Source organism: Lissotriton vulgaris, unplaced genomic scaffold (assembly GCF_964263255.1).
Source record: "Lissotriton vulgaris unplaced genomic scaffold, aLisVul1.2 SCAFFOLD_2914, whole genome shotgun sequence".
NCBI lineage: Eukaryota > Metazoa > Chordata > Amphibia > Caudata > Salamandridae > Lissotriton > Lissotriton vulgaris.
In genome coordinates this window covers 210,111-233,744 of record NW_028241756.1, presented here as the reverse complement: position 1 = coordinate 233,744, position 23,634 = coordinate 210,111, and the positions used below count along the sequence as shown (strand labels likewise).

The window sequence follows — 23,634 nt, the reverse complement described above, 5'->3', positions numbered from 1 at the left end:
CACGCTTCCTGCGAAAGCTCCCACCCTTGGGCGCCATCTCCAGATTCTTTTTTCCGCGGTTGGGTCTGGATCGTTCCCACGAGGGCTCCAGACATTTTTGGAGAAAGAAGACACCACAAGCCTTTTTTGGACGAAAAAAGATTGGAAAAGACGGCGAGAGAGTACACCATCAAAGAGGACGACGAAAGAACAGGAGAACTTCCAGAACTTCGACGTCCATCGGAGAATGCGCGCTCAGCGGGCCCCCCTGAACGCAGGAGATGGACAACACACCATTCAAATTCTGCCGTAACTGCCACCACAAGTAGGCGCAGAAGGACCAGCACCCGGTTTGCAACCTCTGCCTACTGGTTGACCACGAGAGCAAGGACTGCAACGCCTGCTCCTTCACACTGAAGACTCTTCGAGTAAGAGCGAGACAGAGGATGGCCAACGCCAGCATGCAGGGCAAGGGCCAGCCACCATCCCTTCGAGACCTGGGGCTCTCCACAGACGAAGAGGACAACTTCGCCGGAGAAGACGACGACTACACGGTCGTAGAGACCGATAAGAAGACTCCTAAAAAGGTAGGAGACTCGACGGCCCCTAAAGCCCTGAAAGACACTCGACAGTCTGACCCAGACTTCCGAAAAAACTAGGGCAAGTCCTCGAAAGCACTGACGCCGAAATCCTCGGCGTCCGCGGCTACAAACATGCCCAGCGGATCCTCAGAGAGGGACTCCCAGGTGCCGAAAGCTGGAAAACAGCAAAAGTCGTCGATAAATGTCCCCGATAAGGAACGTTCGACGCCGAAAGAGAAGGACCCGAAACTTAGCTCGGCGCTGAAACCCAGCTCGGCGCCGAAAATCGCCTCGACGCCTACCAATCTGCCGAAGACAGCGGCCGATCCATTTGACGCCGAGCGTGCCGCCGAAAGGAAAAGAAAGACTGCTCGAGGCCGAAATGGATAACATCCTGCAGCACAAAAAGAATTCGACGCCAGGATGAAGAACTTCTTAATCCCGACGAAATCAAGACCACAGGTTGTCGAGATAACCGAAGAAGAGGACTACGACGTCGAAGGACAGTCTGGAAGCCCGGAAGTGCTAGAAGATCCAGAAGAAGAAGCCTCCTACTACAAGGAGGAGGAGGAGGATTACGACCAGACAAGCCTGGGCTCTGCATCCTCGGAGACACAGGACATAGAGTGGCAAGACCTCGGCACCGAGAGTCCGGAGGATAACGTGGACACGTACCCTTCTAGGCCCTCGCCGCCTGATGACATTGGGGTTTACAAAACAGTCATCAGGAACTCAGCAGCAGCCTTCGGGGTAAAACTCGACGAGGAAAAGCATAAGGCAGATTTCCTCCTAGAAACACTGCTCCCAACACAAACTAGGAGCCAGTACCTGCCGATGCTCGACAGCGTCAAGGCACAGGAGAGGGAGGCTTTCAAGGAGCCTGCAACTTGCAAAGCCATCACACCCAGAATGGAGAAGAAGTACAAACTTTCCTCCAAGGACCCGCCCTACATTCAGTGATCAGTAAAGGCGTACTCCATCATTACAGCTACGGCAAGGAGGAGAGCTAACGTGCCAACAACCTCAGGGCCACCCCCGGACAAAGAAAGCAGAAGGATGGACCTGACTGGGAGAAAGGTCAAACGGAATGCCACAATGCACTGGCGCATGGCAAATTCCAACGCACTGCTCAACAGACACCAGTACCAGATTTAAAACGAACTGGGCCATTTACTAAAACACCTCCCTGAAGAACACCAGCAAAGGGCTACACATCTCGTGGAAGAAGGGAAGAATGTGGCAAATTCTTGCCTCAAGACTGCTTTGGACGGGGCTGACACGGCCAGCAGACTCATGATGATGGGAATGACGGAAAGAAGGCAAGCCTGGCTCAGGATTTCAGGATTCAAGCCGGAAGTACAACACAGCATCCTGAACACCCCGTTCAACGGAGAGACCCTGTTCTGTAGTAGGGGATCTCTGTGTATAGTCATAATCTAGTGAATAGTCCGGCCCATTGCGTGGACCCCGGCAATCAACAATAATCTCTTAAGTTGTCAAAAGATTGCAGAACTGCAAAGACAGTTAAGAGAGAATTTAAAGACAAATAATTCAGCCTATATCCACAGGCTACACTGTCCAGTACTTCAACTAGAAATTCCACCAAAAACACCACACATACAACACAGCCTGCCCAGTTTCTACACAGAGAAGCTTGCCCCTACCAGGTAAAGCCTCTGGAATGATAGAGAGGAAGGCATGGACAGACAAGCCCCATAGGCTGCCATTATGTGGCTTAAATAGGATACTGTGCCTTTAGGAGAACTTTCCAGAACTTCTCCCAGTATCCCAGAATGCACAGCAGGTCCCTTTTTTACTTTCAGTTCTTTTTCCGGCTCCTGCTAACAGGACCCTGGTGCATTGATCTCTCCCTTTTTTCAAGGGTTTATTGGATTTTTGTGCACTTTGTGATTTTAAAAGTGTTTTCAGTTTGTGTCTTGGTGCTTTCCCTTCACTCCTGTGTGTTTGTTCAGGCTTTTTAGGGCTCTAAAATGCTTGCTCTTTTTGACAAATGCCCAGCATGTGGGAGGAAGAAGGCCAAGACTGATCCACAAGACGTCTGCATCATCTGCCTTCCTGAAGCACATGTCCCTGAAGAGTGTGACATCTGCAAGAACCTTTCAGCAAGGACCCTGAGGGAAAGGCTGAAGATTAGGCTTCAAGGCCTAGAGGACAGACGACTGCAGGCTGCAGGTGGGTCTGGGAAGACTGGGAAGGCTCCCTCTGCCTCTGCTGAGGCCTCTGGGGGGCTCCCCAGAGGCAGGAAGACCAGCAAACGGTCCCGGTCTCCGTCGGCGTTGATTGCATCGACGACGACGTCGAGAGGGATGACGACGGTGTGTTCACTATCTCCCCGGGGCTCCGGGTCGAGATGACGTGAAAGATCGACGTCGAAGTGCCTGGGTAGGCCTCCGTCGATCTATCGACGGCTTCGTCGTCGTCGAGCCATCGACGCCGAAGGAGTGACTTCCTCCCTCACGACAACCACCACCACTTCCGCCTCGTGGGCCTGTCCCTCAGTCGGAGACACCTACCGTTCCTCCAACAAGATCGGTGTCGCTGCCTCCCCTTCCGACACCTCCTAAGGGGACGCCAAAGCCGAAACCTCCGGATAAGCCACGGAGAACACCTCCACAGAAACCTGTGGAACGTCCACGGACTGTGAGATCGCGTTCTCGTTCCAGGAGAAGTGAACGATCACGCAACAGGTCATCCACGAGATCGAGACGACGCCACATTCCTGTACGAGGTCATCGGGGACTAGGGACTACTCCCTGACTTTGTCGAAGTCACCGGAGACAAGGGTATCACCGGTTGACGATCTGGTGTCCTTTCACGACGTCCTGTTAAGGGGTGCAGCAAAGTTGGGCATCTCGTTGACGGTGCCCACTCACAAGACGTCGAATCTTCGAGACGCTGCACCAAAAACATCGGTCTCGACCATTACTGCCACTGGTACAGGGCCTGGAGGATCCGGCCATGGACCTTTTTCTCACCCCGGCGGTGAATAAGGCGGCCCCCTCGAGACTACAGAAAAAGTACCGGGCTCCCGATTCGGATCCGGCCTTTCTAAGGGTGGAACCTCCTCCAGACTCTGTGATAGTGACGGCGGCTCGTAAACAGCATGCAACTACTCATCATCCACGGTCCCACCAGATAAAGAATCTAGGTGGATGGATTCTGCTGGGATGAAGGTTTGTGGGACGTCGGCTACATCCATGAAGGCGGCGAGTGCTACGGCCCTGTTGGGACGCTACGACCGGTACTCTGGGAATCCCTCCAGCAGTTTGCGGAACACCTGCCTCGCAACAAGAGGAATTCCAGGAGGTGTTAAACGAGGGGATATTGGTGGCGAATCAGGTCATCAGTGCTGCGGCTGATTCTTCCCTCCTGGCGGCGCATGGCTTCTGCCATGGGATTAACCAGAGACGACAAGCTTGGCTCCGCCTCACGTTGCTAAAACCTGACGCCTAACAGAGGGTTGCCATTTTTGCCATTCTCTGGCGAAACTCTGTTCGGGAAATATTCGGATGACGAAATGGCCCGCATGAAGGCTGAGGCTGAGACGCTCACGGCTGTGGGCCTGGAGAAGCCCAAAGAGACAAAGAAGCCATACCGCCCGTTCCAGAGGCGGTTCGGCGGACAGGGCAGAGGGCGTGGCCAACCTTCGGGACAGCAGCAGCAACAACAGCAGTTCCGAAGGCCGTTTCAGAAGCGCCAGAAAGGCAGAGGAGGCCAACAGTCGGCACCAGCGACCAAAGGCCCGGCCGGGTCTAGGGCCTGAGCGCTTACTTCCCCTGCATCCGTTACCCACTCCGGTGGGGGGGAAGCGTTCAATTTTTTCTGGCAGAGTGGATAAAAATTACTCGGGACAAGTGGGTGCTGAATATTATTTGCAATGGATACAGTCTTCGGTTCACCAGCCCGCCTCCAGCAATTCAGCCGGTCAGCTCGCAGTTTCAACTGCGCGAGCTCCAGGCGGAGGCAGATATCCTGTTAGAGGAATGTCTTCTATCGCCCTTTTCCTTGGCTCAGAGAGGAAGAGGTCTGTACTCCCCGTTCTTCCTCGTTCGCAAGAAGGACATGAACGAGTTCAGGCCCATTCTAGACTTGCGGCAGGCAAACAATTGGATTCGCAGAGAAGTTTTGCATGCTGTCGTTGCATCAGATTTATCCTCAGTTGCAACAACTATGTGCAATAGACCTACATGATGCGTACTACCATGTGCCCATTGCACACAAACACAGGGAGTTCCTACGATTCCAAGTCGGCGCCAATCATTATCAATACACAGTACTCCCATTCGGATTGAAGTCTGCGCCGAGAACATTCTCGAAGTGCATGGCGGTGGTAGCAGCTCACCTGAGGAAGAACAAGGTGTTAGTCTACCCGTACCTGGACGATTGGTTGATCAAGGCTTCCTCCTTCTCGGAAGCTCAAGCACACTTCCAGAAGACGTGCGTTCTCTTGAACAAGCTGGGGTTGCACATTAACATGTCCAAGTCTGTCCCGAATCCGGTCCAATGCATACAGTACTTGGGAGCCTCCATCAATACGCTGTCAGCAAGCGTGTCTCCTTCGGAGGAGCGACGCTTATCACTCCTTCGGAAGGCTCAGGCTCTTATGACCACTACATCTACAACAGTGAGGACGGTGTCTTCTCTACTGGGATCGATGGCCTCTTGTATCTTCCTAACGCCACACGCACGACTGCACATGAGACCGTTGCAAGAGTGCTTGGAGGACCAGTGGGACCAGAGGAGAGGATCTTGGGACGACAAGATGCAACTGTCTCTTCATGCTCTTCAGTCTCTGAAGTGGTGGTGTTCGGCGGAGAATCTCCTCAGAGGGGTTCCCTTCCACAAGGACATTCCCACGCAGACCGTCGTGACGGATGCCTCCCTCCACGGCTGGGGGGCGCACTCCGGAGACTTACAGATTCAAGGAACGTGGTCCCCGATGGAGTCCACGTATCACACGTATCACATCAATTTCCTGGAACTCAGAGCTGTTTACTTGGCACTGAAGGCCTTTCATCCGTCCTTCCAGACCAACTCTCTGCTTGTACAGACTGATGATACGACCACTATGTATTACCTAAACAAGCAGGGGGTTTCGAGATCACGCACTCTGTCGCAGGAGGCGCAGGCGATCTGGCACTGGCTTATGACCTGAGGACTGACTAACGGCTACCCATCTACCAGGTGTGCAGAATGTTCAGACGGATGCACTGAGCAGACTGATTCAGGAAAACCACAAATGGGTCCTAAACGACGAAGTACTAGGAGAAGTCTTCGCAAGGTGGGGGGACTCCAGACGTAGATCTGTTCGCCACCGCCGAAAACAGCAAATGCCGAGACTTCGCCTCCAGGTACTACCAGCAGGGGACGCTGGGGAATGCGCTATGGATCGACTGGTCGAACAGCTTTCTGTACGCTTTTCCACCCATTCCCCTGATTTCGGCGGTACTCGTTAAGTTGGCCCAGGGCGCGGATGATACTCATTGCCCCGGAATGGCCCAGGCAATGGTGTTTCACGGACCTGCTTCACCGGTCTCTCCTTCCTCACACACAGCTGCCGTGCAGGCCGGACCTTCTCACGAAGTTCGGGGAGCAGATGTTGCACCCCAACCTCTCGTCTTTGAATTTGGCGACATGGCTCCTGAGATAGTGCAATATGGCCATTTGAATCTACCTGAAGATTGCATGGACATACTGAAGGAGTCTAAGAGGCCTTCCACTCGGACTTCCTATGCTTACAAGTGGAAGAGGTTCTGTATCTGGTGCAAGTCCAAGAACTATGACCCGACGACGTGCAAGGAAGATGTCATCCTTCCTTACCTTCTACATTTGGCGCAATCTGGACTTAATGTTTACTCCATTAAGGTTCATCTCGATGCATTGACTGCCTACAGGAAATGCCCTTCACAGACTTCCTTCTTCCAGACCCCTTTTATCAAAGATTTTCTGGAAGGCTTGAAGAAAGTATTCCCTCCTGTCAGGCTCCCTTCGCCTTCATGGGAATTGAATGTGGTGCTGTCCAGGATGATGAAGGAGCCTTTTGAACCTATTCATAAGGCTTCGTTGCAGCACCTGTCCTGGAAGGCGGCGTTCCTCGTGGCCATTACATCGGCCCGCAGGGGGAGTGAAATTCAGGCGTTGTGTTGCCGAGAACCTTATACTGTATTTCATCCTGCTACGGTTGTTATGCGTACTCACCCTAAATTTCTTCCCAAGAATATTTCTGATTTTCATGTCAACCAGACCATAACTTTGCCTACGTTTTTTCAGAATCCTTCATCTCCAGCGGAAAGGTCTCTACATTCCCTGGATGTAAGGAGGGTGTTGAAATTTTATCTGGATAAAACCAAAGATATTCTTAGGTCAGACCAATTGTTTATCAATTATGGATCGGTCAGGACGGGTCTTGCTACATCTAAGCAGTCCATTTCTAGGTGGATTGTGTCCTGCATACAGTTGTTACCAAAAAACTAATAAGACCTTAGGAGGTAAGCCTAAGGCTCATTCCACCAGGGGGAAAGCTGCCACGACAGCCTTGCTCCTTAACGTTCCGATTGCAGAAATCTGCAAGGCAGCCACTTGGAAGTCAGTTCATACCTTTGCTAAGCATTACTGTCTGGACACTGATGCCAGGACAGACGCTCAGGTTGGGCAGGCTTCGCTGCGAAATCTGTTCGCACAGTAGTGGTGTAAATTTTCTTCTCTCCACTGCCGCTTTGGTGTGGGGATGGGCTTGCCATTCTATTCACTAGATTATGACTATACACAGAGATCCCCTACTACAGAAGGAGTAGTTTCTGTCCTGTAACTCCAGTTCTGTAGTAGGGTGATCTCTGTTATAGTCATAAGCGCCCTCCCGCCTCCCCGGTGGAGAAAGTTATTCATGTAAGGAATGCTACAGGTCTGGCGTGTTACGCCTTCAAAAAGAACTGAAAGTAAAAGGGACCTGCTGTGCATTCTGGGATACTGGGAGAAGTTCTGGAAAGTTCTCTTAAAGGGACAGTATCCTATTTAAGCCACATAATGGCAGCCTATGGGGCTTGTCTGTCCATGCCTTCCTCTCTATCATTCCAGAGGCTTTTACTGGTAGAGGCAAGTTTCTCTGTGCAGAAACTGGGCAGGCTGTGTTGTATGTGTGGTGTTTTTGGTGGAATTTCTAGTTGAAGTACTGGACAGTGTAGCCTGTGGATATAGGCTGCATTATTTGTCTTTAAATTCTCTCTTAAGTGTCTTTGCAGTTCTGCAATTTTTTGACAACTTAAGAGATTAATTTTTATTGCCGGGGTCCACGCACATGGGCGGGACTATTCACTAGATTATGACTATAACAGAGATACCCCTACTACAGAACTGGAGTTACAGGACAGAAACTACTCCTTCGGTGCTCCAGTGGATGAGAAGCTCACCAAACTGAAGAAAGATAACGAGACTGCAAGATCCATGGGGGCCTTGCAATTCAGAGGAACAAAGAGGGGCACCCCGTCACGAAGACCTAACTGGAGGGGAGGAAACCAGCCAGGAACATCGCACCAGGTGTTCCAGCAGTCCCACCAGTCCGACACCCAGACACAGCAGGGGCAACAAAAACAACCCTGGCAGTACCAACAAAGGGGCCAGTACTTTCGCAGCAGAGGGAATGGACGTGGACAAAATAGAAGAGGGGGCCAACAACCCGCCTCTAAGTGACTTTGTCCCGCGACAAGTGCCCACCCATACAAAAACTCCCAGAGTGGAGCACGGGTACAACAACAAGGGAGTACATGAACTAAACACCTGCGATCATATAACACCGATGGGAGAAAGAATAAACCTTTAATCCCACGAGTGGAAGAAAATAACCACAGACAAGTGGGTACTCAACATCATACAGTTCGGGTACTGCATAGAGTTGGAAAGGAGACCACCAAACAGAAAGCCAAAAATAAGGGCGCTAGTAAGGAAAGAGCTAGAACTACTTCAAAAGGAAGCAAAATAACTCCTGCAAAAACAGGCCATCGAACCAGTACCTTACAAGGAAAGGAACAGGGGAGTGTACTCAACCTACTTCCTGGTACCAAAGGTAGACGAGACAATCCTGGTCCTAAGGTTCTTAAACAAGTACATAAGAACGCAGAATTTCAAGATGACGTCCCTACAAGAGGGACTTCATGGTCACCATAGACCTCAATGATGCCTACCTGCACATCCCAGTGAACAGGGGGCACAAGCATCTACTCAGATTTATCATCAACAAGAACCACTACCAGTTCACAACCTTGGAGTTCGGACTAAAATCTGCGCCAAGGGTCTTAACAAAGTGCCTCACAGCAGTCGCAGCACACCTAAGAAGAGAGGGGATACACGTATACCCTTACCTAGACGACTGGCTAGTAAAAGCAAGTTCATACAAGACGTGCAAGCTGCACGCACAAAGAGTGACAGACACACTGATGGGCCTGGGATTCTCCATCCACTGGGGTAAATCCTCAATGAAACCGGAACAAGTTAAAATCTTCCTGGGAGCACGGATCGACACCTTACAGAACAAGGTGTTCCCCAGCGAGAAGAGAACGCTAGCGCTACTGAAGGAGACACAACTCTACCTGAAGGGGCGAGCTCTGACAGGGAGGACGGCGAGCAAAATCATGTGCATGATGGAGTCATGCATACGTCTAGTGCCAAATGTACGCCTGCACATAAAGCCCTTCCAAGAATGGCTGCAGGAACCATTTTCACAAGCTACAGGTTGTTGGGAAGATCTAGTTGCTGTAACACACTCAGTGCAAGAAGAGATAGCATGGTGGAACATGGGGAACATGAGAAGGGGGAAGCCTCCGACACCACCAACGCCAACGGTGACCATCACCACAGACACATCCCAGAAGGGCTGGGGCGCTCACATGGAAAAACTCAGAGTGAGGGGGTCTGTGGACAACAGCAGATCCGGTAAAACACATCAACTACCTGGAATTAAAGACCGTCTTTCTCGCAATTAAGGCCTTCCAGACTAAGTTGTACAACCAGAAAGTGTTGATCCAGACAGAAAACACAACCGCGATTTTCTACATAAACAAGCAGGGAGGGACACAACCAGGCCCACTTTCAAAACTAGCGCAAGAAATGTGGAGATGGGCCATCCCGCTCAAGATAGACCTGCTAGCCATACACCTACCAGGGAAGGACAATGTAGAAGCAGACTGGCTCAGCAGACAGACATCGGCATCCCACGAGTGGGAGCTCAATGCACAGGAAACAGAGAAGCTGTTCGGCAATTGGGGAACACCGTCAATAGACCTGTTTGCAACACGCCATAATGCAAAATGCCAAAACTTTGCAACCAGGGGAAGGGTCCCTGGGGAATGCCGTATGGATAAGCTGGTCGAAGACATTTGCTTACGCTTTTCCGACGATCCCTCTGATACAGAAAGTACTCAACAAGTGCAGAACCAGCAACATGACTCTGATACTGGTTGCACCGCAGTGGTCCAGGCAGACCTGGTACTCTCAGATAATGGAGATGACACAGAGTGCACCCCACAGATTCGGGAGACGGAAAGACCTACTCTCCATGCAAGACGGGGAGGTGCTGCACAGAGAGGCAGAGAGCCTCAGCCTAGTAGCATGGCTCCTGAGGACATAGTTTGCTCATCTAAAATTACCAGAGAGCACCCTGAGGGTACTATGTGAAGCAAGAAGACCCAGCACACGGAAGTGCTATGTGGCAAAGTGGAAGAGGTTCACACTAAAGTGCACAAAGGAAAAGCTGCCCAAGAAGATGCAGAAGGACTCAACAGTGCTTAAGTATCTCCCGCACCTGCGCGAGAAAAACTTGAGCTCATCCTCACTAAGGGTACACCTGGCGGCGATAGTCGCTTACACAAGAGGAGAAACAGGCAAGAGCTTCTTCACATCACAGATAGTAAAGAGATTCCTGGAAGGAGCAAAAAGGATCGCACCACCAAAGAGGGTGCCACCACCGGCATGGAACCTTAATTTAGTCCTGACAGAACTCATGAAGGATCCTTTTGAACCAATTCATAAGGCCTCACTACAAATGCTAACGATGAAAACCGCATTCTTAGTGGCAATCACCTCGCGCGGGTGGGTGAACTACAGGCGCTAACGCTGCAAGAACCCTAAATCCAGATACATAATGATAGGGTGGTGATGAGAACGGACCCACACTTTATGCCAAAGGTGGTGTCAAGGTTCCACATCAATAAGACAATACAAATACCAAGTTTCTTCCAGAAACCAGCCACAAGCGCAGAAAGAGCACTGCACACTCTGGACGCCAGAAGGGCAGTCGTGCACTACATAGAGAGAACTAAGGGACACAGGAAAACAAAGCAGTATTTTGTGTCCTTCGCAAACAGTTTCATGGGGAGACCAGTAACGAAAGGAACCATTGCACGGTGGATCGCACAAACAATACAGTTGTGCCACAAGCGAGCAGGACAGGAGCTGGCAGAGGGGACACGAGCCCACTCTACCAGGAAGAAAGGAGCCACAATAGCTTTCCTGGCTAACACACCCATTCAGGACATATGCCTGGCGGCAACATGGGCTTCACTTCACACGTTCACGAAACACTACTGTGTGGACATACAAATGAACAAGGAAGCACAAGTGGGACAGAAAGTGCTTCAGCACATATTCAACACCCAACGCTCATCTTCCACCCAGCTGCCACAAATATAACAAACCGCTACAAAGTCTATGCACAGCATAGTGAATCCAGAAAGATTCACTCTGCGAAACGAATAGTTTCTTACCTGTCGGTGTAGTTTTGCAGATTGAATATCTTTCTGGATTCACTAGCGAACCCACCCACCTCCGCCAGAAAGATGAGGCTGGAGAGAAAGGTGGTAAAAACAAAGACAAGACTGAAACCGACACCCTGGAGGTCAAAGCGGTGAATCACTTACTTGAACATTGCCATAGATTCGGAAACAGAACACAAAAGGAGAAAAAAGAATCTGAAGATGGCGCCCAATGGTGGGAGCTTCCGCAGGAAGCATGCCGACGTCACAGGAAGGACACCAAAAGGTGGGACGTAGACGCCCACCTGGGCTACGGGAAAAAAAAGAAAAAAGAAAAGACTAAGATTCTGGACCCAACCACTAGACCGTGGAATAATGCCCAGCATAGTGAATCCAGAAAGATCTTCAAGCTGCAAAACTACACCGACCGGTAAACTATTCGTTCTGCAGCCAAGGCAGGCCTCTTTGGAATCACTCCTTTCATTTATTGAGGCTCTTGAAGACATCTACTTGGGCGATACCAGGAACCCCCACCACCCACATGTACATCCGCATGAAACACCAGAGAACCTTTTGGTTCAGACCTCCATCAGTTGGCTAAACCTACATTTGTTTACAAAGAGGGCTCCCGGTTTTATGGTATTTTTTTTTTTTGCCATTTCAGTCTGTATTTATCCATATTTATTTTTTGTCAACTTTATCTATCCATATTTATTATGTGTTTTGTGAAAAAATGAAGCTGTAACTGGTATATTTCCGCATTTATTTAACCAATAAATATGCAGTCCTGCTTGAATGCCTGCCAGGTTTCACTGATGAGAACACCTGCAGAAGATAAATCAATGCACTTATATGAAAATATGCACATTTCAGCATCAGCCTTGTGCAGATCTACTTCTGTTTAAGCCTCTTTACTAAAAGTACTTTATTTCTTTAACCCCCTTACCTATAAATCCACACAGTTATTGGCTTGACAGTCATGGCAAAGTGTATTTAGAATCGCTCTTAAAAGTCCATTTCTAAAATGTAGGAAGTCATTCTACTCTTTTTGAAGTCGAAACTATTAAAATGGGAATAAATAACTTCTGTGAAAAAAAAGTATGCTCATTAATATGCAAAAGTAAATTCTGCCATTAAAATGGAAGGCAGTGGGGCCAATCAGTTTGTAGGGACCTATGTTTTCTCTTGCGAGGAGTAGAGGGCGAAACGGAAGACGTTCAATGAAACAAATGCAATCTACCAGTTTAAGGATACTTTCTAGACACCAAATCTAAAAGCCATGATTTCAATATATTATACTGTATTGACGTGATTATCTTTCTGTTCCCACTTCTGGAGTTTGGGGTGTTTTTACTGCAAATAAATGTCCAAATAAACGTTTCAACGGAAGCACACTGCTGGGATTGATTGATGGTGAGGTTTTAGTATTTTACATACCAAGTATAAAACGCTTATGGGCTGTAAATTACTGTTCTTGAGCATACCTTTTTACACAATGATGCCTGCTCACATCTGTGCCTTTGGTTTTGTGTGTCTTTTTCCTTTAGTTTTAAATTGTAATGGCCTTTTCGTTTATATCTGTGCTTTCCAATCGTTGAACTCTAGGTTGCACTTGCTGTTCATTTCAGCCCTATTCGTTTTGTTGATCTTGATGCGGAGTTTTTCGGCACATGGGTAGATTTTTAGTCGAAGGCTACATGGCTGGTACTGCCTTCGTGGGTCTGCCCAGTGGTGACTGTGTAAGAGATCCTTAGGGTGAAGTTGAGCATTTGGTTGATAGTGCGTCGATGAATGCTGCATTTTGACATATTCTAGCTTTACGACCCGTGACTGATTAGACGATTTACAAAGTTGTTTGTGCTGTCATTTTAAAGTTGGCACTCTCGTACAATAATTGTTTTTATCACAAGTTTCATACGGTGGAAAGGTTATCTCGAAGGTTGCCCAACACACTCAAGGATGCACATTATGAAGGGTTTGGATTTTTCAAATGGTGTTTGGAATTAGTTGCAAGTGGATTTAGCCATTTGCATTATAGGCGTGCTTTTACGTAGGAATGCTACGCTGTCTTCGTTTTGTGGTGTTGGTACAGTTTCTTACGAGATACAGTTCCAAACTACCGCGGACACAGTGACAGCACTACCCTGTGAAGTTCCCTTGTGGTGTGTTATTATAGTCAATCTGGTTGAGTGTGCACAGGCTACTCAAGCACCTGCCGTTGTTGGGTGCCAACTGCTGCGCAGATAGATCAATAAGCCAAATTTGTGGAGTGGTGCACTACTCGATATTGGGATGAATGGTAGTCAATCAATAAGTAATATGGTATTAAGATCTTGAATCTTTTATTTTCACAAAAAAGCCAGCCAACTTGTTTCGTTCAATGAGGAGCTGTGAGCCGTCCGCTTTTGTGATGAAAGGTCACCACTCTCATCACGAAAGCGGGCGGCTCACAGCTCCACATTGCTTCCAGATTCAGCGCACACCGGCCCTTACCAAGGTGGCCCGTGCAGCTCGGATTACAATTTCCACCTCGATTTCCTCAGCTGGGAGCTTGGACATATGCCCTGAAGAAGTTCATTTACATGAACGAAACGCGTTGGCTGGCTTTCTTGTGAAAATGAAGGATTATTCAAGATCTTAATACCATATGACTTATTGATTCATTGACTTCTATTCATCCCAATATCGAGTGGTGCACCACTCCACAAATTTGGCTTCTTGGTACAGTTTCTTAGTTCGGGCCGTGAGTAGGATGAGCACGACCGGGATAATTTCGATGTGCACTTGATTGATGTAATGACTAGTGCGTTCTTAGAGCCGTCACTGCTGTGGCATTTGCCTCGAATTGCGCCTTCTGTGTGGCGTTGGTTTAATGAAGTGGTGGAGATGGTTTAATGACGGGATAAATTGTGGTATTTTACAAATGGAGCCGCATTTAGACAGTAAAAAAATGTACGGCACTTATTTAAATACGTATTGGATTTTTCTTTGTTTTTTCCTTTTTCTCCATTTGAAGTTTTAACTTTTTGGGGCTGGTGACCTCTAGCGGTGGAAAGTGGAACTAGCAAATGTTGCTAGTTGTCTTTTTTTTCAACGAATGTGATAAAAAAGAGCTTATTTTTTTGAACCAATAAATCTATTCATTAGAATTGCCCCCTTGCATTAGATGTGTGAAACAAGTGACGAGAAGCTCTTGTTTTTTTTCTTCTTATATAAAACTAGATCTTTCTGAAACTTACAGTTGACGGATCTTCGCCATTGGGCAACAAATGTATGGTTTTGGGTCCACTTTCAAAACCTTTTGAAAAAACGTACTCTGCCGCCTGTGTCTATTAGTAAAATCAGAATTTAAAAGTGGCCGTGGTTCATACCACAAATTGATATTTTCAGATTTATGAACTCATACATATGAGATACAGTCACTGCATAGGTATAATTTGTAACACCTTTTCACGTGACTTTATCTTCAACCAAGTCTACATGTATGTAAATGAAACAAAATCAGGAAAACAAAGTAATGCTCTACGCAAAGGGCTGATTAGACAGAACGGGCCTTGTAAGTCCCAAAGGAGGAGGGCCCTATGCAATAAAGAAAACCTACACAAGACCAGATTCAAAGCCCAAACCATGAAGCTTTAATTACAATTAAAAATACTTATAGAAAGCAAAATGATTAGTTATTCAGGCAATTCAAATCCGAATCAATATATCACCAGTCAAGAGAAAAGTCCAAGTATAGGGTCAAATAACGACTGTCATAGGGTCTGCTGAGTATGAAAGCAGGGAAAGGGCTGGCCCCAATCCCAAAAGTAGCATATTTTATAGTTTCACAGGAGCAGAGAATATTGCCTGTTGCATGATGTGCGGTGGTAAGATGGGCTCAATAAATAGTTACTTCCAGGCATACGTAGTTTCTTACAAAAGCAACTCCCCTGCAAGGTCTTGCCCAATTACATTACTGTGGACAATGCCTTTCACTCTGAACTATGCCCAGACATTGTGGTTTGTCTTATCCTTCCTTACTGATGAAACAAAGCTTTAAATTCATTCTGGCTTCACCAATGGTGCATCTGTTGAAATATGTTTTTTTAACTATTTTGGGAAGATCGCGCAATATGATATTTGCTCTCGAACACGAAAAATGGCCAATTATAAGTTAAGCTTGGCCAATATATATATATATATTTGCAGAAGGTAATGTTGATGAAGTTGTCATACCTATACTTGCCGCATAAACAGCATGGATTTGTAGCCCACATTAGCTTGCTCTCAATATCAGAGAGTAAACTACGCTGCCAGGGACGAGATACAACGGGGAGGGGATTGCAGTAGGCATCGTTGGGGAATAGATCCTAGAAAAGAGCTGTACAGCGTATTCTCGTTTAGTAGCAGTGCACTTAGTACAAAATTGAATACAGCATTATTGTTATTGTCAATGCTTTATTTCTAGCAGAAAAGAGAAAAAGTAGATTGAAAACTATGCCAAATATAATTTACCAAAAGGTTCTCAATTCGTCTTTTTATCATTAGATGGATTGAGTGAATGTAGTTAATTTTACAACAGAAATGTAGCCTGTACAAAACTGAAAATCAGCTTTATGCTCTCGGCACATGAATTGTATAAGGAAATAATAAACAAACCAAACTAGGCAGACATAAATAGGCGAGTTGTTTAGAATATGTAACAAAATACTCTGCATGAGAAAAACAACATGGCTCTGAAGGTCTGTAAACTTGCGCATGCTGTGCAAGCTTGCTAATATTTTCAAATAGCCAACAGTGCATTTGTGCCAAGTAAGTTAAAGTTCAATCAAGAGAGGCTCTAAAACAATAATATGATTTTAAAATAAGTTCTGGAAATAAAAGAGCACATGTGCAAAATATGAGCAAACACACCAAAATGAAAAGCCTTAACAAAAAAGCAGAGAGCAGTGCAAGCCAACAGAGAACACCCCCCCCCCCCCACCCAAAAAAGCCCACTCAGCTTACAGTAAGTCAAGTCCATTTATACTGTGTTTAACATTGAATTCTTTGCACCAAAAGTAAAATCTTTCAAATGCATTGTACAATTTCATGTTTTTGCTCTTTGCTCTTCCTGCGTGTATCTGTTGAAAGAAGCTCCACACAATAGTCAGTGAATACATTGACTTCTGTCAAAAGGCTACAGATTTCCACTTGAGCTCTTTCATCTTGTTAGCTAAGGAAAGATACAGAGACCAGCAGATGAAAATGAATTCACAATATTTTTTTGTTTTTACCCCGAGAGAGAAAATGTGTGCACGCTTGTCGTGCATATTTTAAAGACCTATAGTTAGCAACACAAAAGTGTAAAGAACGTCCTACAGTCTCTACTTGGAACCCACTTTTACCAAGCCCACCCCAGTGAGACTTTAGTCCTGGTCACAGAGTAATGAAATCTAGTGTGTCCCAGAAAGATTCAAATCCGGGTAGACTCACCCAGGCAGTAGTGCAGAGACTATAGCGACCATGAGCTCAGCGGTTCCATAGCTATTCACAACTACCTTTCTGTGTCTTTGGCTTCTCTTCCTCCACAGGTGATCACCTTCAATAAGGTGGTATGGCCAGCAGCACAGTTTAATCATGGTACCTCTTATCCTTCCTGCAATCTCCATTCAATACCACTGCGTGTACAAACCACTTGGGAATACACTTCAAAGCACATAGGCAGTGGCTCTGTCACAGCTGCAATGCTATCTTGGAGTAGTTCACCCATAGGTCACTGAGAATACTTACCACCTGAAAAATATACGTGGTCCACATGATGCACAACATTGGGTATGACCTACCGGAGCGGAGTTAGGCCCACCTTTGTGACAAGCAATCTCCTAGTCTTTCTTGGTCCTTGGATTTTTTTCAACAGGTCAGATGAAGTTCACCTTGATGCATAAGCAAGTATTCTATCAGTTGATTTTGTTTCTACTTAAAAACAAGATTTGTAAGATGTTTTCATAAGTGAGTCTTGAGCTGCTAGCTTCCCAATCATGTAGCCATTTCGCTGACTACTTTCTGTGTGCCCTCATAAATAACTTCTAACACTTATGTGCTCTTCTAGACTGAAATATTAGGCTTTATTGTTTTCTGTTATTCTTCTGGCTGCTAATATATAATTCTGAATGCTAGATGTTAATAAAATGTCATACTCTGCACATCCGCTGCTCTTTCCCCATAGAAACCTACCAAATACGTTCTATTTTTGAGAGGTGGAACATTGGAAAAATGTTGAGCAGTGGGGCATGTTAAGTGCTATATTCTTTGAAAGCAATGCTCCCACACCAGTTTCTTTTGAAAGCAATGCATGTGATTTATTTATATTTCCTTCTTAACTTGGATATTTGTGTGTAGTATGTTTGGTTAAAGCTATCAATGGACCCCTTGTTGATAGTGAGAAACTGTTCAATGTATTGGACAAATAGAATTGTCGGCATGCTAATAACACATATTTCCCATTCTAAGCAGTATCCCTCAAGTTTGTTTGCATAGATTAGCTTTTCATCCGAATAGAAGTGTAACATCTGTTCTGGAATGACCTTTCTTTCAAAACTTGCTTTCTGCTTGCCCCTTTTCCTGAACAGATCTTCGCGTGGAGGGCTTATTTCGGATTCCTGGCAACAGCGTGCGCCAACAGATGCTTAAAGATCTGCTTAACAGTGGGGTTGATATTGACATCGAATCTGGTGACTTCCACCCTAATGATGTGGCCACTCTGTTAAAGATGTTCTTGGGCGACTTACCAGAGCCTCTTCTCACGCACAGGCATTACCATGCACATCTGAAAATTGCAGGCGAGTGTACCTCTCTGAAAAAGTTCATATTTCCATTGCTTTGTTTTTTAGAGCTCACCTACCATACAGACAGCACAAACTGTCTGGTTGTAAAAGAACTAATGTGAGCGTAGCATAAACCTACAGTGGGCTTAAAACTGGTTATGCTAATTTGTTTGCTTCTTTTTCAATGGCTTGTCTTCCCCTTTTAATATTCTTCACGCCCAGGAGTATAGCCTCGTTCCATCCCTTTGATTGGATGGTTATTAGTCCTCCACTGCTCACATTTAGGAAATTCATATTTTCTTCTTCTTTGAGCACCCCATGAGAGTGAATGTGCTTTTCTTCTTCCCCCAAAACACCGGTCACTGCTGTTGTCTATGCTGCTTCCTCTCTCTCATATATGTGCTTCTCCCACTCCTATATGTGTTTCTCCCCGTGATACACCCACCAACGCTACTTTGTGACAGCATGGGAGCCAGCATGTTTCTTCTCCCTTCCGTGGGTGGGAATCCTGCTTCTGGGCATGTCTGCCAGCCACAGACTCTGGCACGTGGGTGAGAGCACCCAGCCTGGCTAGCTTTGATCTTGGGGCATGGGTCCCTGAAGCCAAAAGTGGCTGGGGGAAAGGACACCATGCACATCCCCCTCACCACCAACATGTATTTTATATGGATATGTTGACCGCCGAGAGCTTGGCCCTCACCAGGTGCAGATTGTAAAATTATGGCCAAAACCACCCACTTCATTCTCTGGCTGGTTCCTGTGGGGGAGCAGACTTTAGAAACTGTTTTCACTGGCCCGGTTGGGCCAATTCCTAAGCATCTTGGAGTCATGTTGCTCCTGGTGGCGAGCTCTAGCCAACAGGAGCATTTCCCTCAGACCTCCTGGCTTCCAAATTTGTTTTTTGTTGTGAAACCTGGTTTTGTTGTTTCCTTGCCAGACTTGTCATCTGCCTAGGCTCCTGATAGTCCCTTCTGCTTGGGGAGTATCTGCCACAGCCAGCTAGAAGAAGATCCTTTCTGCTGCATTCTGCGGGTCTCAAAGTTTCCTGAATATTTGAAAGGCACCTGTGTCAGCAGAGTCAAGGGGGCATAAGGGGACTAGCACCAGTGGCTCTGGAGAGACCCATCCCAGCTATGAGGCCAGCTAGATTAAAGTCCTTCAGTCCATCCTTGCAGTGGCATCTGGTGGCTTCCCTTTCCATTTGGGGATTCTTTTGCCTTTGTTGCTCCCTGGTCCAGTGTCTTATCAGTCCGTCCTTCGTGCAGAGGTTTTTAAGTGGAGGTGGGAAGATCTAGGCACACCTGGCGAAGTGTGACACTTCACCCGAGTCCCAACCTTCTTACACAGCCTTCTGATGGATACCTCCAACTTAAGATCCCTCACCTTGTGAATATTCCCCCAGGCATCAGACTAGATCTAGACACTTAAAATCAGTATTCCTGCGTGCCAGTAGGTGGTGGTGTGTGACTCCTCATGGATATTATTCCCATCTGGTAGTGATGAGCGGGCAACATGCAAGTGCCACCTGTATGTACAGGCATCCATTCCTTTCTTTCCACGCCTTCTGATGTGCATCCGAAGCTTTACTCCTTTTGTGTTTAGCCAGATTTTTCCCAAACATGTTTTTCTCTGTACCAGTGTGCAAGTGAAATGGGTTGTCTCTCAAAACGATACGATTTATACCTTGTACAGACCTCCCCCCCCCCCCCCCCCCCCCACCCCACCCCTGACTCCCTGAGGTATGTCTCCAGCGCGTGGGCTCGGACCAGGAATCCAATGCCTGCAAAGTTTGAGCTTTTAGATGAATTAGAAGGCCATTAGGGCCCAGAAGAGGAATCTGTTGTCCAACATCAGAAGCCTCTGTGTTGTGAATGATCGAAAGTAAGGTCTAATTGCCACTCCTAAAAGTCATTACTGTGGCTGATCATTGTTGAAATCTTTGGGTAAGTCCAAGAAAAAGCATGCAAAGTTCTAACTGGAATTGGCCCCTTCCTTCCACTCTCAAATCCCATAAAGGGCACAAAGGTCCTGCCTCATCTTGCTCACCTGAAGCAGAAGATGTCTTGCCACCAAATTGGCAATGCCCCCTTCCGATAAAGGTGAGCAGAAGGGGCCTTTTCGCGCCCTGGTGAAGTCTTGTTCGCTTGATGTTCCCAACTCACTCAGTCCCTGCGAAGCTGCTGACTTTTTGCATCAGTGAGATGCATCTCCTGCAAGAGAGTCAGGTCGGGGCTAAGGGGTTTCATGTAATCCAGCATCTTTTTACGCTTAACCTAAGTGGACAGGCAATTCACCTTCAGGGATACAACCGAGAGAGAGTGGAAGGGCGTTTCGTGGTCGTCAAGGATTGGCCAGGCGATGGTGGAGTGCAGTGTGTGGGAAGGCCAGGAATGGGACAGGTGCATGTGGATAGGACCTGGAAGCGCTTTGGTTGGGCGGTAGAGGGAGCCAGGGAACGTGGAATGGCCCTTGACCCCCAAAAAGAGAAGCATCAATGACATAGGTCAGGGCCTTGAGGAGATGGGCCACTCGGGTGGGTGGGAGGAAGAAAGAGCCCTGGTATGGAGGAAAAGCAGTAGAAACGTCAGGGCACAGCAACGACCCAATGACACATTCAGGATGATGAAGAAGCCTTCAAGGGAGACCTGGACTTTTCTCGGGCCTGAAGATTCCTGCGAGCGTGTCTTTGGCCCAGTGGACCAGAGATTAGTAACTTTTTCCATCCTGCACTCATCCTATGGGGTACCGGATGGGGCTGCGTCAGGGTGGACAGTTTGAGGGTAGGATTGTCCTGATCGCCTCCAATCTTCAGGTGAGCCAGAGAGTCTAAAAGCCCACCAGCTGACCAGCGTCACTGAATTCTGACGTCCAGTTGACTGTGGGCTATCTGAGCCTGTTGAATGCCCTGGTTCATGCAAATAATACTTTGTTCTCTGTGCCTCTAGTTTGCATTACCACTGCCTGCAACATTAGAGAAGTCAAATCCCTGTATATTATTTTTTTCGTTGAAATTTTACTAGATGGGAAGACTGTTTACTTCTACTACAATATTGAGCCTTACAGTGTACAAATGCATACTGTGTTTGACTGGTCTTTCAAATTAGTCTGCCATGTTGGTTTGTATTTTATATTTCGATAGCGTGAACATGGCTAAAAGGCAGTGGAGCACTGTACATGGTCGAAGGCAAGTTTAAAGTCATTGAGTTTTAGGAGAGGAAGCAGATTTGTGGCTGGTTAATGCATTGTTATATAGTTGTTTTAAAAAAGGTCAATGTTCAACCCTTTCCTAAATTGGAGCAGCATTGGGACGGTCCTGATTGATACAGGGATGTTGTTCTAGATCGTAGGTGCATAGATGGGAAAAAAAAAATCTAGTTTTTCTTTGCCTACAGACTGATGGGGTCCTGGCTGTGCCGAAAGATGGTGAGTTTTGCAGCGTGAATCTTTCTGGATTCACTATGCTGTGCATATTCCGCGGTCTTGTGGTTGGGTCCGGATTCGTAGTCTCTTTTTTTTTTTTTGTAGCCCTTGTGGGCGTCGGCGTCACACCTCCTCGGGTGCATTTCCGGTGACGTCGGCATGCTTCCTGCGGAAGCTCCCACTCTTGGGCGCCATCTTCAGATTCTTTTTTCCGCGGTCGGGTCTGGATCGTTCCCGTTGGGCTCCAGACATTTTTGGAGAAAGTACTCAAAAGATTTGAAGTTGGAGAAGATATTGGAAGAAGAAGACTAAAGAAGACTTCGCAGAACATTGATGAAGAGAAAAGAAGGAGAAAACCTTGAGAACTTCGACGATCGTCGACGTCCACGCGGTCAGGGAGGCCTGAACGCTCGAGGATGGAGAACACGCCGTTCAAGTTCTGCCCGAACTGCAGACACACGTATGCGCTGAAAGACCAGCATCCGGTTTGCAACCTTTGCCTACCGGTAGAACACAGAAGCGAGGACTGCAACGCCTGCTCCGTCTTCGCCCAGAAAACCCTTCGTGTCAGGAAGAGCCAGAGGGCAGCACACGCCACCCTCGAAGGAAAAGCTCCGACACCATCGCTGTACGAGCTGGGGATGTCCTCGGAGGAAGAGGACAACGCTGCCGCAGAAGACGACAGCTACACGGTCGTAGAGACCGATTACAAGAAGACAACTGATAAGGTAGGAGACTCGTCGTCCCACAAGAACACGAGAGACTCTGAGTCTCGAAAGTACGAGGGCAAGAGCCCGAAGGCGCCGACGCAGCGACATCTGCCGTCCGCGACCACAAACATGCCCAGCGGACCCTCGGAGAAGGAGTCCCTGGCGCCGAGAGCTGTTGAACAGCAGAAGGCGTTGAAGATCGTCGCCGAAAGGGACCGATCGACGTTGAGGGAGAAAGACCCTAAAGCCTCGCGCCGTCCAAGGACCCGAAAGCCAGTTCGACGTCCAAGTCATCGACGCTGAGAATCTCGCCGCCGAGCCAGGCGACGAAGAGAGGGGCCGAACGTTCCGAAGCCGAAAACGCAGCCGAGATGGAAAAGAAAAAACGTCGGCTAGAAGCCAAAATGGCAAGCCTCTTGCAGCGGAGAAAAGATTTCGCCGCCGAGATGAGTGCCTTCACGATTCCACACAAGACCAAGCACGCTGTGCTAGATCTGGTCGAAGAGGAAGAAGAACATGTCGGCGGACATGGGCCTAGCGACGAGATGGTCGACGACCAGGAAGGTGAAGAGAATCCGTACGAGGATTACAGCTATGAGGAGGAAGAGGGCAGTAGGTTGGACGCCGAGTCGGCCACCTCTGACCCACACGAGGAGGATTACCTAGATGTCGACACCGAGAGCCCGGAAGAGGCGGTCGACTCATACCCCTCGAGGCCCTCGCCGCCGGACGACATCGGGGCATACAACTCGGCGATACAATCTGCCGCAGCTGCATTCAAGCTAAAGCTCGACGAGGAAAGGCAGAAAGCAGACTTCCTGCTAGAGACTTTGCTCCCAACACAAACAAGAAGCCAGTTCCTTCCAATGCTCGAGAGCGTCTTGGCTCAGGGAAAGGAAGCATTCAAAGAGCCCGCAACATGCAAGGCGGTAACTCCCAGAACAGAGAAAAAGTACAAACACTCCTCAAAGGACCCGGCCTACATTCGGGGCGAGGTCTCCGCAGACTCCATTATCACGGCCACAGCTAGGAAGAGGGCGAGCGTATCCACTACCTCTGGCCCACCACCGGATAAGGAGAGCAAGAGGATGGATCTGGTGGGGAGAAGGATCGAACGGAATGCCGCGACCCACTGGCGCATGGCTAATTCCAACGCCCTGATAAACAGGCACATGTACCAGATCATGGAGGGGCTGGGGCAGTTGGTGAAGGACCTACCCCAGGATGCCAGGCAGAAGGCCGAAAAATTGATCGAAGAAGGGAAAAACGCGGCAAATTCTTGCCTTAAGACGGCCCTGGACGGAGCAGACACCGCCAGCAGGCTCATGATGATGGGTGTCACGGAAAGGAGACACGCCTGGCTCAGGATCTCAGGGTTCAAACCCGAGGTGCA

General features: G+C 47.9%; 1 protein-coding gene across 1 annotated transcript in view; it reads left to right on the top strand.

Annotated features, from left to right (window-relative positions):
* LOC147669889 (rho GTPase-activating protein 19-like) overlaps positions 1-23,634 on the top strand; it is a gene marked incomplete at its 5' end in the record, with an annotated part of 203,955 nt that overhangs the window by 40,931 nt on the left and 139,390 nt on the right. Inside the window, one exon of the mRNA XM_086948173.1 lies at positions 17,917-18,126. Coding sequence (XP_086804299.1) covers positions 17,917-18,126 — 210 coding nt within the window. The remainder of the gene's footprint in view (positions 1-17,916; positions 18,127-23,634) is intronic.